Source organism: Microcaecilia unicolor, chromosome 9 (genome assembly GCF_901765095.1).
Source record: "Microcaecilia unicolor chromosome 9, aMicUni1.1, whole genome shotgun sequence".
Classification (NCBI taxonomy): Eukaryota; Metazoa; Chordata; class Amphibia; order Gymnophiona; family Siphonopidae; genus Microcaecilia; species Microcaecilia unicolor.
Window position 1 is genome coordinate 203,314,841 of NC_044039.1, and position 13,031 is coordinate 203,327,871.

At 42.9% G+C, this 13,031-nt stretch overlaps 1 protein-coding gene across 1 annotated transcript in view; it reads left to right on the forward strand.

Annotated features, from left to right (window-relative positions):
• The window catches only part of DICER1 (dicer 1, ribonuclease III), a 157,276-nt gene that overhangs the window by 106,600 nt on the left and 37,645 nt on the right, over positions 1-13,031 (forward strand). The window contains exons 19-22 of the mRNA XM_030213736.1: positions 508-690; positions 872-977; positions 3,487-3,662; positions 10,040-10,823. Of these exons, the coding sequence (XP_030069596.1) occupies positions 508-690; positions 872-977; positions 3,487-3,662; positions 10,040-10,823 (1,249 nt within the window). The remainder of the gene's footprint in view (positions 1-507; positions 691-871; positions 978-3,486; positions 3,663-10,039; positions 10,824-13,031) is intronic.

A 13,031-nucleotide genomic window follows, 5' to 3' on the forward strand; every position in this document is an offset into this window, starting at 1 on the left:
GCTCCATTGCTACATAAATTGTACATAATGATGTTGAATAAAATGACTGTTTTACAAATGATACATACTAGAAAACACGTTCATAAGCATTGCAACAACAATTCAATAATTTGTCACAGCCTTTGTCGCAAAGACATGATTGTGCAACTGGAGAAGTATGCAAATGAAGTTTAAAAAAAAAGTCACCATTAGTGAGAGCGTTGCGGTTGCTTACCCTTGACCAACGCTCAAAACTGTAGTTCAGTTTTCAATAGTGCAACACACAGATTATCACATGCATATTCAGTCTGTTGTTTTTCTGGGCAAATTCTTTTGAAAACTATCCTAATAACTGCCTTCACTCTGTTTAGAAAGTTTCAATAAATTGCCTCTGATTGCAACCTTTTTCTACACCGCATTTGACCTCTTCCCACACTTGGGAGGTGCGGACACCACTGGTTAAGATCCCCTGCTGTAGCCTAATAATTCATTGATGAACAGTAATTAAGATCCTTTTCTTTGCTCTAGGTATCGCAATTTTGATCAGCCTCATCGATTTTATGTTGCCGACGTGTACACTGATCTTACTCCTCTTAGTAAATTCCCTTCCCCTGAATATGAAACATTTGCTGAATATTATAAAACAAAATATAATCTCGACCTGACCAACCTTAACCAGCCACTTCTAGATGTAGACCACACATCTTCACGGTAAGGGCAACCTATTAAAGGAGCTTTTTGGTGTTTTATTAACGTAAGGTCTATTTTGCACTAATAGTGATGACTTTCATGGTGAATTAACTTTTTCTCATTTAAAATAATTATTGTGGAACTTCTGCCAACTAAACCTTTGTAGTGTTAAATAGAATATTTGTTGTTAAACTGTTTTTAGGCTTAATCTGTTGACTCCTCGTCATCTGAATCAGAAGGGGAAAGCTCTTCCATTAAGCAGTGCTGAAAAAAGGAAAGCCAAATGGGAAAGTCTACAGAACAAACAGGTCATTTATTTACCTTAACTCTAGAGCTCCTAAGACATTTAGTTTTAATGTAGCAGTTTCCTTTTTTTTTGGTTTTACATTTGTACCCCGCGCTTTCCCACTCATGGCAGGCTCAATGCGGCTTACATGGGGCAATGGAGGGTTAAGTGACTTGCCCAGAGTCACAAGGAGCTGCCTGTGCCTGAAGTGGGAATCAAACTCAGTTCCTCAGTTCCCCAGGACCAAAGTCCACCACCAGGCCACTCCTCCACTGTTGCTACTATTTGAGATTCTACATGGAATGTAGAAGTCGGCCCTTGCAGATCACCAATGTGGCCACGCAGGCTTCTGCTTCTGTGAGTCTGACGTCAGACTCACAGAAACAGAAGCCTGCGCAGCCTTCTACATGGAATGTTGCTAGTGGAATAGCAACATTCCATGTAGAATCTCCAATAGTAGCAACATTCCATGTAGAATCTCCAATAGTATCTATTTTATTTTTCTTACATTTGTACCCTGCGCTTTCCCACTCATGGCAGGCTCAATGCGGCTTACATGGGGCAATGGAGGGTTAAGTGACTTGCCCAGGGTCACAAGGAGCTGCCTGTGCCTGAAGTGGGAATTGAACTCAGTTCCTCAGTTCCCCAGGACCAAAGTCCACCACCCTAACCACTAGGCCACTCCTCCTCCACTGTTGTTACTATTTGAGATTCTACATGGAATGTAGAAGTCGGCCCTTGCAGATCACCAATGTGGCCACGCAGGCTTCTGCTTCTGTGAGTAGACTCACAGAAACAGAAGCCTGCGCAGCCTTCTACATGGAATGTTGCTAGTGTTCCATGTAGAATCTCCAATAGTATCTATTTTATTTTTGTTACATTTGTACCCTGCGCTTTCCCACTCATGGCAGGCTCAATGCGGCTTACATGGGGCAATGGAGGGTTAAGTGACTTGCCCAGAGTCACAAGGAGCTGCCTGTGCCTGAAGTGGGAATCGAACCCAGTTCCCCAGGACCAAAGTCCCCCACCCTAACCACTAGACCACTCCTCCACTCCTTAGCTCCTTTGGGCTTCTAGCTTAATCAAAACCAGGGCTGGGATGTAATACCACAAGTCTTCATTCTCATTTACCTGAGGCTTTTCCCTATGTTTTATACACCCTCTGTTTGTCTATTTACTTTTTGTCATCTTTTGCACATCCTTCCCCCTTCACATTTCTTATGTGTATTATCATGTAGTTAATTATGATATGAATGTTTTAATTTTAAATCTTTCTTAATTGATGTTTATAATACTATGTTTGTGTTTATTGATCATTTGATATACCGCTTTTGACAACTATAATACAAATTAAAATTGAAAAGAAAAGAACTCCAAAGTACAATGCAAAAGGTAGGAAAGAAAAGATTAAAAAAAAAAAAAAAATCAAAGAACATCCATCTGCTCAACTAACAACTGCATCACACTGAAGCACCCAGAAAGGCTTTAGAAAATAGATAAGTTTTCAGAAGCACCCAAAACTTTAAACAGGTTCAGCATGACTTGAAAGAGGCAGGGCAGTGCAGAAGAAAGCACTGTCTGGTAGATTCAAGCTTAGAGCAGTGAATCAAAAGAATGACCAAGCGATGCATACTTGGGGTGCAGAGAGACCAACAGGGGACATGAGGTGTAACAAGAAAGCATAGATTTCATGGAGAACCTGTGTGAAGAACCTTATGCATGAGTGTCAAGATTTTGTGCTGAATGCAATAGGAGACCGGTAACCAATGGTGTTTAGACAAAAGGGGGGTAACCTGGTCAAAGTGACCTGCATGAGACAAAAGACTTTGTAACTTAGGCCATCCATCCCTTGTTTCTTATTTTATATTACCTTATTTAAAAATTGTAAACCACTTAGCTGTCATGATTTTGTGGTTTATTAAATAAATTTGAACTGCAAATGTAAATAGATTGCACTAAGATTAATGAAAGCTGTCTTAAATCGGCCCATTAACATGCACTAGTGGGTGGATTATATTGCACATAGTAAATCAGTTCTTTAATAATAGAATCCATTATAGCAAGGTAGTTCTCCAGTATGGGCCCTAATACCATCTACTAGGTGTCATGAGTGCACAATCCCTGGGATATCATCCTCCTGAGGACTATAAGCAGTGCCTCTGGAGCATCTCCAGGTCGTGCCAGCCTGTGAAGCAAAACATCTGACCTGGGATCAAACCTGGGTCCCCCACGTAGTAGCTTGTATCACTGCCACTGAGTTACCTAGCCTGTCCTTCAGTGCCCTTTTCATGAAGGTATTATGTTCTTTCTCTCAAATGTACGTCACTGAATAGTTTCTCCATATATGATTATAAAACTGTTTCTTTGGAATTACTACCACCAAACTACAGACAATTGTGTTATAATCAATGCTGTTGAGTAAAAATAGGTAGGCCATTTTGTCTTTAGCTTAGTGGTTAAACTTAACATTATCATGACAAAAAGCGCTGCAGCTTTCCAATATTAACGTAATCTGTATTTCTTCTGTGAAGATACTGGTACCAGAGCTGTGTGCTATTCATCCTATTCCAGCTTCACTGTGGAGAAAAGCTGTGTGTCTCCCCAGCATCCTCTATCGTTTGCATTGCTTGTTAACAGCAGAGGAACTAAGAGCCCAAACGGCCGTTGATGCTGGCGTAGGGATTAAATCACTTCCTGCAGATTTCAGGTACGTTAAGGATAGGTGAGACATACATTTTATTAATAATATGTATAACTTGGACAGTTATGATATTTATAAAACTCTTAAGACGGAGAGGGTGGTGGATGCTTGGAATGCCCTCCCGCGGGAGGTGGTGGAAATGAAAACTGTAACGGAATTCAAACATGCGTGGGATAAACATAAAGGAATCCTGTTCAGAAGGAAGGGATCCTCAGGAGCTTAGCCTAGAATGGGTGGCAGAGCTGGTGGTTGGGAGGCGGGGCTAGTGCTGGGCAGACTTATACGGTCTGTGTCAGAGCCGGTGGTGGGAGGCGGGGCTGGAGGTTGGGAGGCGGGGATAGTGCTGGGCAGACTTATACGGTCTATGCCAGAGCCGGTGGTGGGAGGCGGGGCTGGTGGTTGGGAGGCGGGGCTAGTGCTGGGCAGACTTATACGGTCTATGTCAGAGCCGGTGGTGGGAGGCGGGGCTGGAGGTTGGGAGGTGGGGATAGTGCTGGGCAGACTTATACGGTCTGTGCCAGAGCTGGTGGTGGGAGGCGGGGCTGGTGGTTGGGAGGCGGGGATAGTGCTGGGCAGACTTATACGGTCTTTGCCCTGAAAAAGACAGGTACAAATCAAGGTAAGGTATACACATGAGTTTATCTTGGGCAGACTGGATGGACCGTGCAGGTCTTTTTCTGCCGTCATCTACTATGTTACTATGTTATGTTCTTGAAAAAATTGTCTAAGAAGACTAAGATTACAAAACAACTATTTCTTTTCTTTGAGGTGCTGGATAGCATGAGTTAGCAGAGTCTTCTCAGCTTCTAGATCACTAGTTCAAATCCAAGTCAAGTCCATAGTTACCAAAGTCATTACCACCAGGTAGTCATTGGCTCACAGTAACATAGTAGATAATGGCAGATAAAGACTGAAATGACTCATCCGGTCTGTCCAGTAAGGTGGTTATTGTTGTAACTGTCTTTCTGTGCAGGTAGTCCCCTTGCTTTCATTTTTTAGCATTAAATCTTTGCTGCTAAATCTTAAAACTGTTCCTTAACCTTTGCTATAGATTCCTCCTCTTGTCTCTCACACCTTCCACTTTGTCAACCCTGTTGCAGATCATCAGCAAAATGGCATTTTCCCCCCCCCAATGATCCTTTTGTAATATTGTTTGCAAAAATGTTGAAAAAAACTAGACCAAGGACAGTTTATTTATTTTATTTATTTATTTGTTGCTTATATCCCACATTTTCCCACTCATGCAGGCGCAATGTGGCTTACAGAGAATTAAATTAAGAGTACAAACTTAAAGGTTAGGCAAGCATGTCATTGAATAACACCCTTTCTTCAAAGTAAACGCCATATGCCACTATCCTTTGTCTCCTTTCATTCAACTAGTTTCTAACCCAGTCAGTCACTTTAGGGCCCACCCTGTTGTCTCTCAATGTATTTAAAAGTCTTCTATGATGAACTGTGTCAAAAGCCTTACTGAAATCTGAAATCCACCACATCTAGCACTTTCTCTCGGTCTAACTCTGGGCCACTCGGTCAAAGAAATTATCAGATCTTTTTCACAAGACATACCTTGAATAGAACCATGCTGCCTAGGATCCTGCAGTCCACTGGAAAACTGTCCTATTTTCTGTTTTAACAGCAATTCAATTAATTCTCACCACCAAGGTCAGAGTAATCAGCTTGTATTCCCCACTTTGTGAAGAGAATCCACATCTGGTGGGTGAGGAAGCAGAGGGAGCCATCCAAATCCCCTGCTTGATGCAAAAAAATGAAAATAGGTGTGTGTTGGATAAACAGCTGAAAAACACCACCTCCTCTGCTTTTCTCACCTTCCTCTGATTGGATTGTATTCTCCATTCATTTTTTTTGTGCCTTTTCTGAGCTAATGACTTCTATGTGTCATACAGACAAAAGATTACTAGAATAGAAAAGGAACAAACACCGCTGTTTCATTTATGGGAGAATTAGATGAGATAGAGGGGCATAATCGAACGGAAACGCCTATCTCCATGGGCGTTTATCTCCGAGAACGGGTCTGTGAAGGGGCTGGCCGAACCGTATTTTCGAAAAAATGGACGTTTTTGAGCTGGGCATTTGTTTTTTTATTGATAATGGAAACTAAAAACGCCCAGTTCAAAAAAGTCCTAATCCGAGCCATTTGGTCGTGGGAGGGGCCAGGATTCGTAGTACACTCGCCCCCCTGATATGCCAGGACACCAACTGGGCACTCTAGGTCAGTGCGGTGGGCTTCAGAAAAAGCTCCCACATGCATAGCTCCCTTACCACGGGTGCTGAGCTCCCAACCCCCCTCCCCCAAAACCCACTACCCACAAATGTACAACACTACCATAGCTCTTAGAGGTGAAGGGGGCACCTACATGTGGGTACAGTGGGTTTTGCAGGCCTCCCATTTACCAGCACAAGTGTTAAAGGTGGGGGGGGGGGGGGGGATGGGCCTGGGGCCACCTGGCTGAAGTGCACTGCAGGACCCAATAAAAGTGCTCCAGGGACCTGCATACACGCAGGCCTCTAGGACTGGTTGCTGCTATATAACATTGGCACACCAGTTGACACCTGAAGACTAATCTCTCCAAAACGTCCTTTATTGGAATAACCGCCTTTACTCACAGTTAACTGCAGATCAGAGGTTGTGCCCCACTGGCAACGAGTCTCCCTGGTACTGAGATGAGCAGTAGGTTAGAGCTGGCAGAATGCTGTACAATGCCCTCTTTCAGCCACATTCAAGGTAAGAACTAAGTTGTCTAACGTGGCTAACACAGGGAAGGGAACTAAAACTGGCTTACAAAAATGGCCACTACCGCATGGACTACAACAGGAAACACAACAGGGCACACTCTGACCCAGTAGGCAGGGGGAAAAGCACCATGGGAGAAGAGCCTACCAACTACCAACATCGTGAGACTGTAACACAAGCTAATGAAATCACGGAGCCCAATACCCTACACCCACCACAATGCAATGCTGATGTGACCCTGTACTGCACCCGAGAGCCACATCTGACCCAGGGAAAGGCTGTGACAGGATCGAACACATTCTGCTGTCATGGAGGTGGGTACGGCATTTGAGGCTGGCATACAGGCTGGGAAAAAAGTTTTTAAAGTGGGGTTTTTTTGGTGGGAGGGGGTTAGTGACCACTGGGGGAGTCCGGGGAGGTCATCCCCGATTCCCTCCAGTGGTCATCTGGGCAGTTGGAGCACTTTTTTGGGACTTCGTGAAAAAAAAGGGGTCCAAAAAAAGTGACCCAAAATCGTGGTCAAAACGCCTTTTTTTTTTTTTTTTTCGATTATCAGCTAAAGATGCCCATCTCTCCTCGGCTGATAACCACGCCCCAGTTCCGCCTCCGACACGCCCCCGTCAACTTTATTCGTTTCCGCGACAGAGTGCAGTTGGAAACGCCCAAAATCGGCTTTCGATTATACTGATTTGGGCGCCTTTGCGAGACTCCCGATTTAGGTCGCACTATAGGCGTTTTCTCTTTCGAAAATAAGCTGGATAGTCTCTATCATCAGACAGGGTCTTAAGTTGTTTAGAATCCTGGGCACAGTCAGTCAGATTAAAACTGAATACAGATAAAACAAAATTCTTCTGATAGTCATCCTCGTTTGAGTAGTTCTGACAAGTAATTTTCAGTTGACGGCATCACCTATCAACTGGAATCTCAACTGAAGATTCTTGGTGCGACTTTAGACAGTTTTTAAAGTTTTGAGCCCCATATACAAATCTTGGCTACTGCTGTGGAAATTAAGATGAAAAAAATCCTTCTTTGATTCTAAGGTTTTCCAGTTGATTGCCCAGACATTGTTGATGGGACATTTAGATTACTTCACCGTCATTTACGTTGGCTGTAGCAAAGGTATTCATCGACAGTTACAGACAGTGCAAAACACAGCAAGGAGGATTTGTAGGAAGTCCAAGTTTGAGAGTGCTACTCCACTGTTACGTGCTCTTCATTGGTTGCCATGGAGGCCCAGTCTGTTTTCAAAATATGTTGTTTAGCCTGTTCAATAAAGGAATCCTGTTCAGAAGGAGTGGATCCTCAGAAGCTTAGCGGAGATTGGGTGGCGGGGCTGGTGGTTGGGAGGCGGGGCTAGTGTTGGGCAGACTTCTATGGTCTGTGCCGTGAAAATGGCAGATACTTTTCAAGGTCAGGTATACACAAAAAGTAGCACAAATGAGTTATCTTGTTGGGCAGACTGGATGGACCTTGCAGGTCTTTCTCTGCCGTCATCTACTATGTTACTTTTTTTTTAAAATGGATCGAAAACTCACTGTGTTCTTTTATAGAAAAATGTGTAAAAGTCTCGTGGATGACCAGGTCATGTTCTATCCCCCATCATAAGGGGATTTGTTGAAAAACCTTTTCGGTGATTGATATAATAAAGTGACTCAAAAGTAATTCACTTGTACGTGATATTTTAAACAATGTCAAATTTGCAGTGGAATGATTTGTTAGGTGGTAAACAAAAACAGCACATAATATATATATTCAGCAGGACTGCACTTATCTTTGCCTCTTTGTGTCCTGACTGACATCCGTTTCACCGTTGCTTTGTCAAGGGAAACAAGCCTGAGTGCAATGGCTTAACTCCTGCCCTGCATTGTCACCAGCCATCAATTATTTTTCCATAAAAGAACACAGCAAGTTCACGGTCTACTTTTTGTTGAGATTACTTTGAAGTTGGTTGAGACTGTTTGAGCCTTTAATTAGTTATTAAGTACACTTTAAAAATGGACCAGACAAACCATCACTGGTCCTGAAAAAATTCCATTTAAATCGCCTCCTGTTATTGTGTTGAAAACATTTTGCTCAGTAACTCAAATAATTTATATAACCCAAGACAATTTTAGTAATTTCAACAGTTTTAAGTGGGGAAAAAACAAATTCTGCTTATCTTCAGCAGGGGGGAATCATCAAGACCAAAACTTTTAATTTCCAGTGCTGCCGTAGATTTATATTTACTTCAAGTAGGTAATTAACCTTCCAGTCCCTTGTAAATAAACGTCAACATGTCACTGCAATATTCATGACCCAGGCGACGAAACAGTGTGACAAGGCGGTGGCTGTAGCTAGAAGATTGCTAGGCTGTATAGAGAGAGGTGTGACTAGCAGAAGAAAGGAGGTGTTGATGCCCCTGTATAAGTCGTTGGTGAGGCCCCACCTGGAGTATTGTGTTCAGTTTTGGAAGCCGTACCTTGCTAAGGATGTAAAAAGAATTGAAGCGGTGCAAAGAAAAGCTACAGAAAACGTCATAAGGTGGTAGATGGACGCTTTTCTTTCAAAAGTCTAAGTTGTGATTTTCAGCACTCTGATTTTAGACGTTTTTCTCCACGGGTTGTCCAAATTTCAAGGGGACATGTTGGGGGCGTGTTTTTGGTGAGACATGGGTGGCACCAAAAGATAGATGAATAATGAAACAACACGAAAATGTGTAGGGCCAAAACTGACATTTTTGGCTAGACCTGTTTCAGTCACAAGTGACCAAAAGGTACCCTAAATGACCACTGAAGAGATTAAGGCACAACCTGTCCCCCCCCCCCTCCTTACTCTTCCAGTGATCACAGACCCCCTCCTACCCCCAGGCTCTATGACAGCTTCAGATATGATGGCCATTCTTGTTAGAGCAGCAGGCAAGTCCCAGGAATACTGGACAGTGCAGTGGACTGTAGAGAAGGGAACCCAGGCCCATATCCTACTCTAACTGGTACACTTGTGGTGGAGCGTGGGAGCCGTCCAAAATTCACCGAATACCTACTGTACCCTATGTATAGGTGACTTCTGCAAGCTTGAAGGCTATTGTAGTGCTATACAGTAGGTTCTTCTCTGTTCCTAGAAGGCTGACCATACAATATAAGGGGGTTATGGTGAGATGTGTACCTGGGACCTTTTATGTGATCCACTGCAGCACCCCCTAGACTGCTCTGCTGGCATGTCTGTGTGGCCAGTCCACTTAGAATAATGACCCCCCAGACATCCCAATGGCTGGTTTTTGGGCGTTTTTCTCTTGGATATTTGTTTGTTTTTTTTCTTCCTCAAAATGGACCTAATAGAAAAACACAATGAGCATAAAATGTCTAGAAAAAGGCCATTTTCAAACCAAAAAGATAGACCTTTTTCAGGTTTGAAAATGGCTATGTTCACCACTTGATTTTTGAATGATTTTAGCAAAATGTTCAAAATTGGACTTAGATGTTTAACAAAAATGCCCCTCCACACATCTCATTTGTGGGTAGCAACCCTATAGTACTTTATTGAGCTGTCAAAAAAACAAAAGCCATGCATATAATGCAAATCTCACTTCTCAAACCTGAATACACACAAGTGAAAGTTTAAAAAGGAAATTTAATTAAGAAAAATGTCTTTGCAGGTACCCCAACCTGGACTTTGGATGGAAAAAATCTATTGACAGCAAAACCTTTATCTCGATTCCCAGCTCCTCTTTGGCCGAGAATGAAAATGACAGTAAGCTGAACACAGCTGTTGTCCCTGAAAATGCTGCACATCAAAATGCTGTTCAAACCTCTAAAGGCTTTCATGACCAAACCTCTGTGAACTGCGTATCCTTGCTCAACGAGTCACCCAATAAGCGCCAAACTGATGATGTCTCAGTAGAGCTTGCAGCTGTTAATGGTGTTTCTTGTACTAAATGTTTTGCCAGTAACAACTGTGATTTGGTTAGCAGAGACATCTACCAAGAAAATCAGCTGGATTGCTGCCAACAGGAAATGCCTGTACAATCAACTACCTCATTTCTGATTCAGAATTTGCATAGTAGTGACAACCAGCCTAAGGCCAGCAATGAATGTATTGTACTGAGTAACAATTACCTTGATGGAATTGATCTTAAATCTACCTCAGATGAATGTCCCAGGCTGGCAGTGGAAGCCAGTACTTTGAAAGGTTTTCACATTTCAGAAGACCGAAAGGATAATGAAAACAGCCCTTCCAGCGGGTACTCCTCAAAAACCCTTGGCCCAAACCCTGGTCTGATCCTTCAGGCTCTGACACTTTCAAATGCCAGTGATGGATTTAATCTGGAGCGGCTTGAAATGCTTGGCGATTCCTTCCTGAAACACGCGATCACCACATACCTGTTCTGTACCTATCCAGATGCTCATGAGGGACGTTTGTCATATATGAGAAGCAAGAAGGTGAGTGATTATTTACCTTCAGGTATTGGTGAACTTCCAGTTCAAAAGATAAGTTTTATCTAAGTTATCATCAAATAAAGTCAATAAAATATACTGAGTTGCTTAAAAAGCTAACTTTCTAGGGATTGTATGGAATTTATTATCATTTGAAAGTGGTATTTATCACTTTTAGGGGTTTATGAGCTAGTCACTATTTTGGCTGCAGTCATAATTGTGCATTTTTTTCCGGTTGGGTTATCCTGAATCTGTGTCCCCCTAAACGCACCTTTTTCCATGTTTGTATCTTCTCTCCTTCATCTTTCCCTACCCATCACCGCTGTATCCCTTTGCACCTCTTAACGTATTCCTTTTCATTCTCCTTTGTTCTTTAGCCTTTCACTTATTCTTATTACAATCAGTGAACCAAATTAATTCTTATAATTTGGTTTCACTTTGCTTACTAAAGATGCTAATAAAATGGAATTGGGAAGGAAGAGGGATGTAGATTTGTTAGAAGCTGGGCAACATTCTGGGGAAGGGGGAGCCTGTTCTGAAAAGATGGACTCCGTCTTAACTGGGGCACCAGTCTGCCGATGTTTACATTTAAAAAGGAGGTAGATGAGCTTTTTAACTAGAACCTGGGAGAACACAGACAGTCTCTCAGGAGTGGATGATTCAAAGAAAGATATCTTAGAAAGATACTATCAAAACAGAGAAGTTTCCAATGGATTGTAATAAAGGCAAAAGTAACCCAAATGTTAAAGGACGAGCAGAGATTAAAGATTCCAAATTATCCCTGCCAACTGCTAAGCAGGTTGCAGTTACAAAACAAATGTCTGCACTAGAAGCCTAAAAATGAACATGGGAGAATTATGGTATAGCGCAGTAAATGAAGAGACAGATATAATAGACATCTCAGAGATCTGGTGAAAGGAGGATGAGCAGTAGGATACTGTAATACCAGGGTACAAATTATATCAGAAAGGGTGGTTCAGATTGGAGGAGACGTGGCGCTGTGTTTAAAGAGGACATCAAGTTAAATAGAGTGGAGGAGTGGCCTAGTGGTTAGAGTGGTGGACTTTGGTCTTGGAGAACTGGGTTCGATTCCCACTGCAGGCACAGGCAGCTCCTTATGACTCTGGGCAAGTCACTTAACCCTCCATTGCCCCAGGTACAAATAAGTACCTAAGCCGCATTGAGCCTGCCATGAGTGGGAAAGCGCGGAGTACAAAAAAAAAAAATCAGAAAACAGATTGCAACCTAGAATCTTTAATAGAAATTCCATATGTGAAGGGAAAGAGAATAGTAGTGGTGATATACTACCGCATGGCCAGAATGAAAAGACGGGTGATAAAATGTTTAAAAAAAAAATTAGGAAAGCTCATAGATTTGGCAACAATATAATAATGGGTGATTTCAGTTACCCCAGTTTAGAAGGGGACACGCACCAAAATTGAAATTACTGCAAGGGCCACGTGGTAACTGGGCAGTAACTCCAATTTGGAGTGCGTTGGGCACTCATAGTCGCCTACGTGGCTTAGAAAAGGACCCCTCGATGAGCAATTATATTTCTCCGAGGACAAGCAGACTGCTTGTTCTCACATGTGGGTTGACGTCCGCGTCAGGCCAGGAATCGGCAAATTTTTGCAAGCAAAAAAGTAAAGTTTTGCCAGAGTCTTTTGGCGTGCGTGGACTGATTTCCCACCTGTCGCGTGAGCACTTCTCAGTTAAATCCAAAAGCATATAGAGAAATAAATAACTCCAAAGGGGAGGTGGGCGGGTTTGTGAGAACAATCAGCCTGCTGTCCTCGGAGAATACCTGCTACAGGTAAGTATCTTTGCTTTCTCCGAGGACAAGCAGGCTGCTTGTTCTCACATGTGGGGTATCCCTAGAACCCAGGCTCACTCAAAACAACGAACATTGGTCAATTGGGCCTTGCAACAGCGAGGACATAACATAGATTGACCTGAAACTATAAACAACTAACTGAGAGTGCAGCCTGGAACAGAACAAAAATGGGTCGGGGGGGGGGGGGGGGTGGAGTTGGATCCTAAACCCTGAACAGGTTCTGCAGCACCGACTGCCCAAACCAACTGTCGTGTCGGGTATCCTGCTGAAGGTAGTAGTGAGATGTGAATGTGTGGACTGATGACCACGTTGCAGCCTTGCAAATCTCCTCAATGGAGGCTGGCTTTAAGTGAGCCACTGACACAGCCATGGCTCTAATA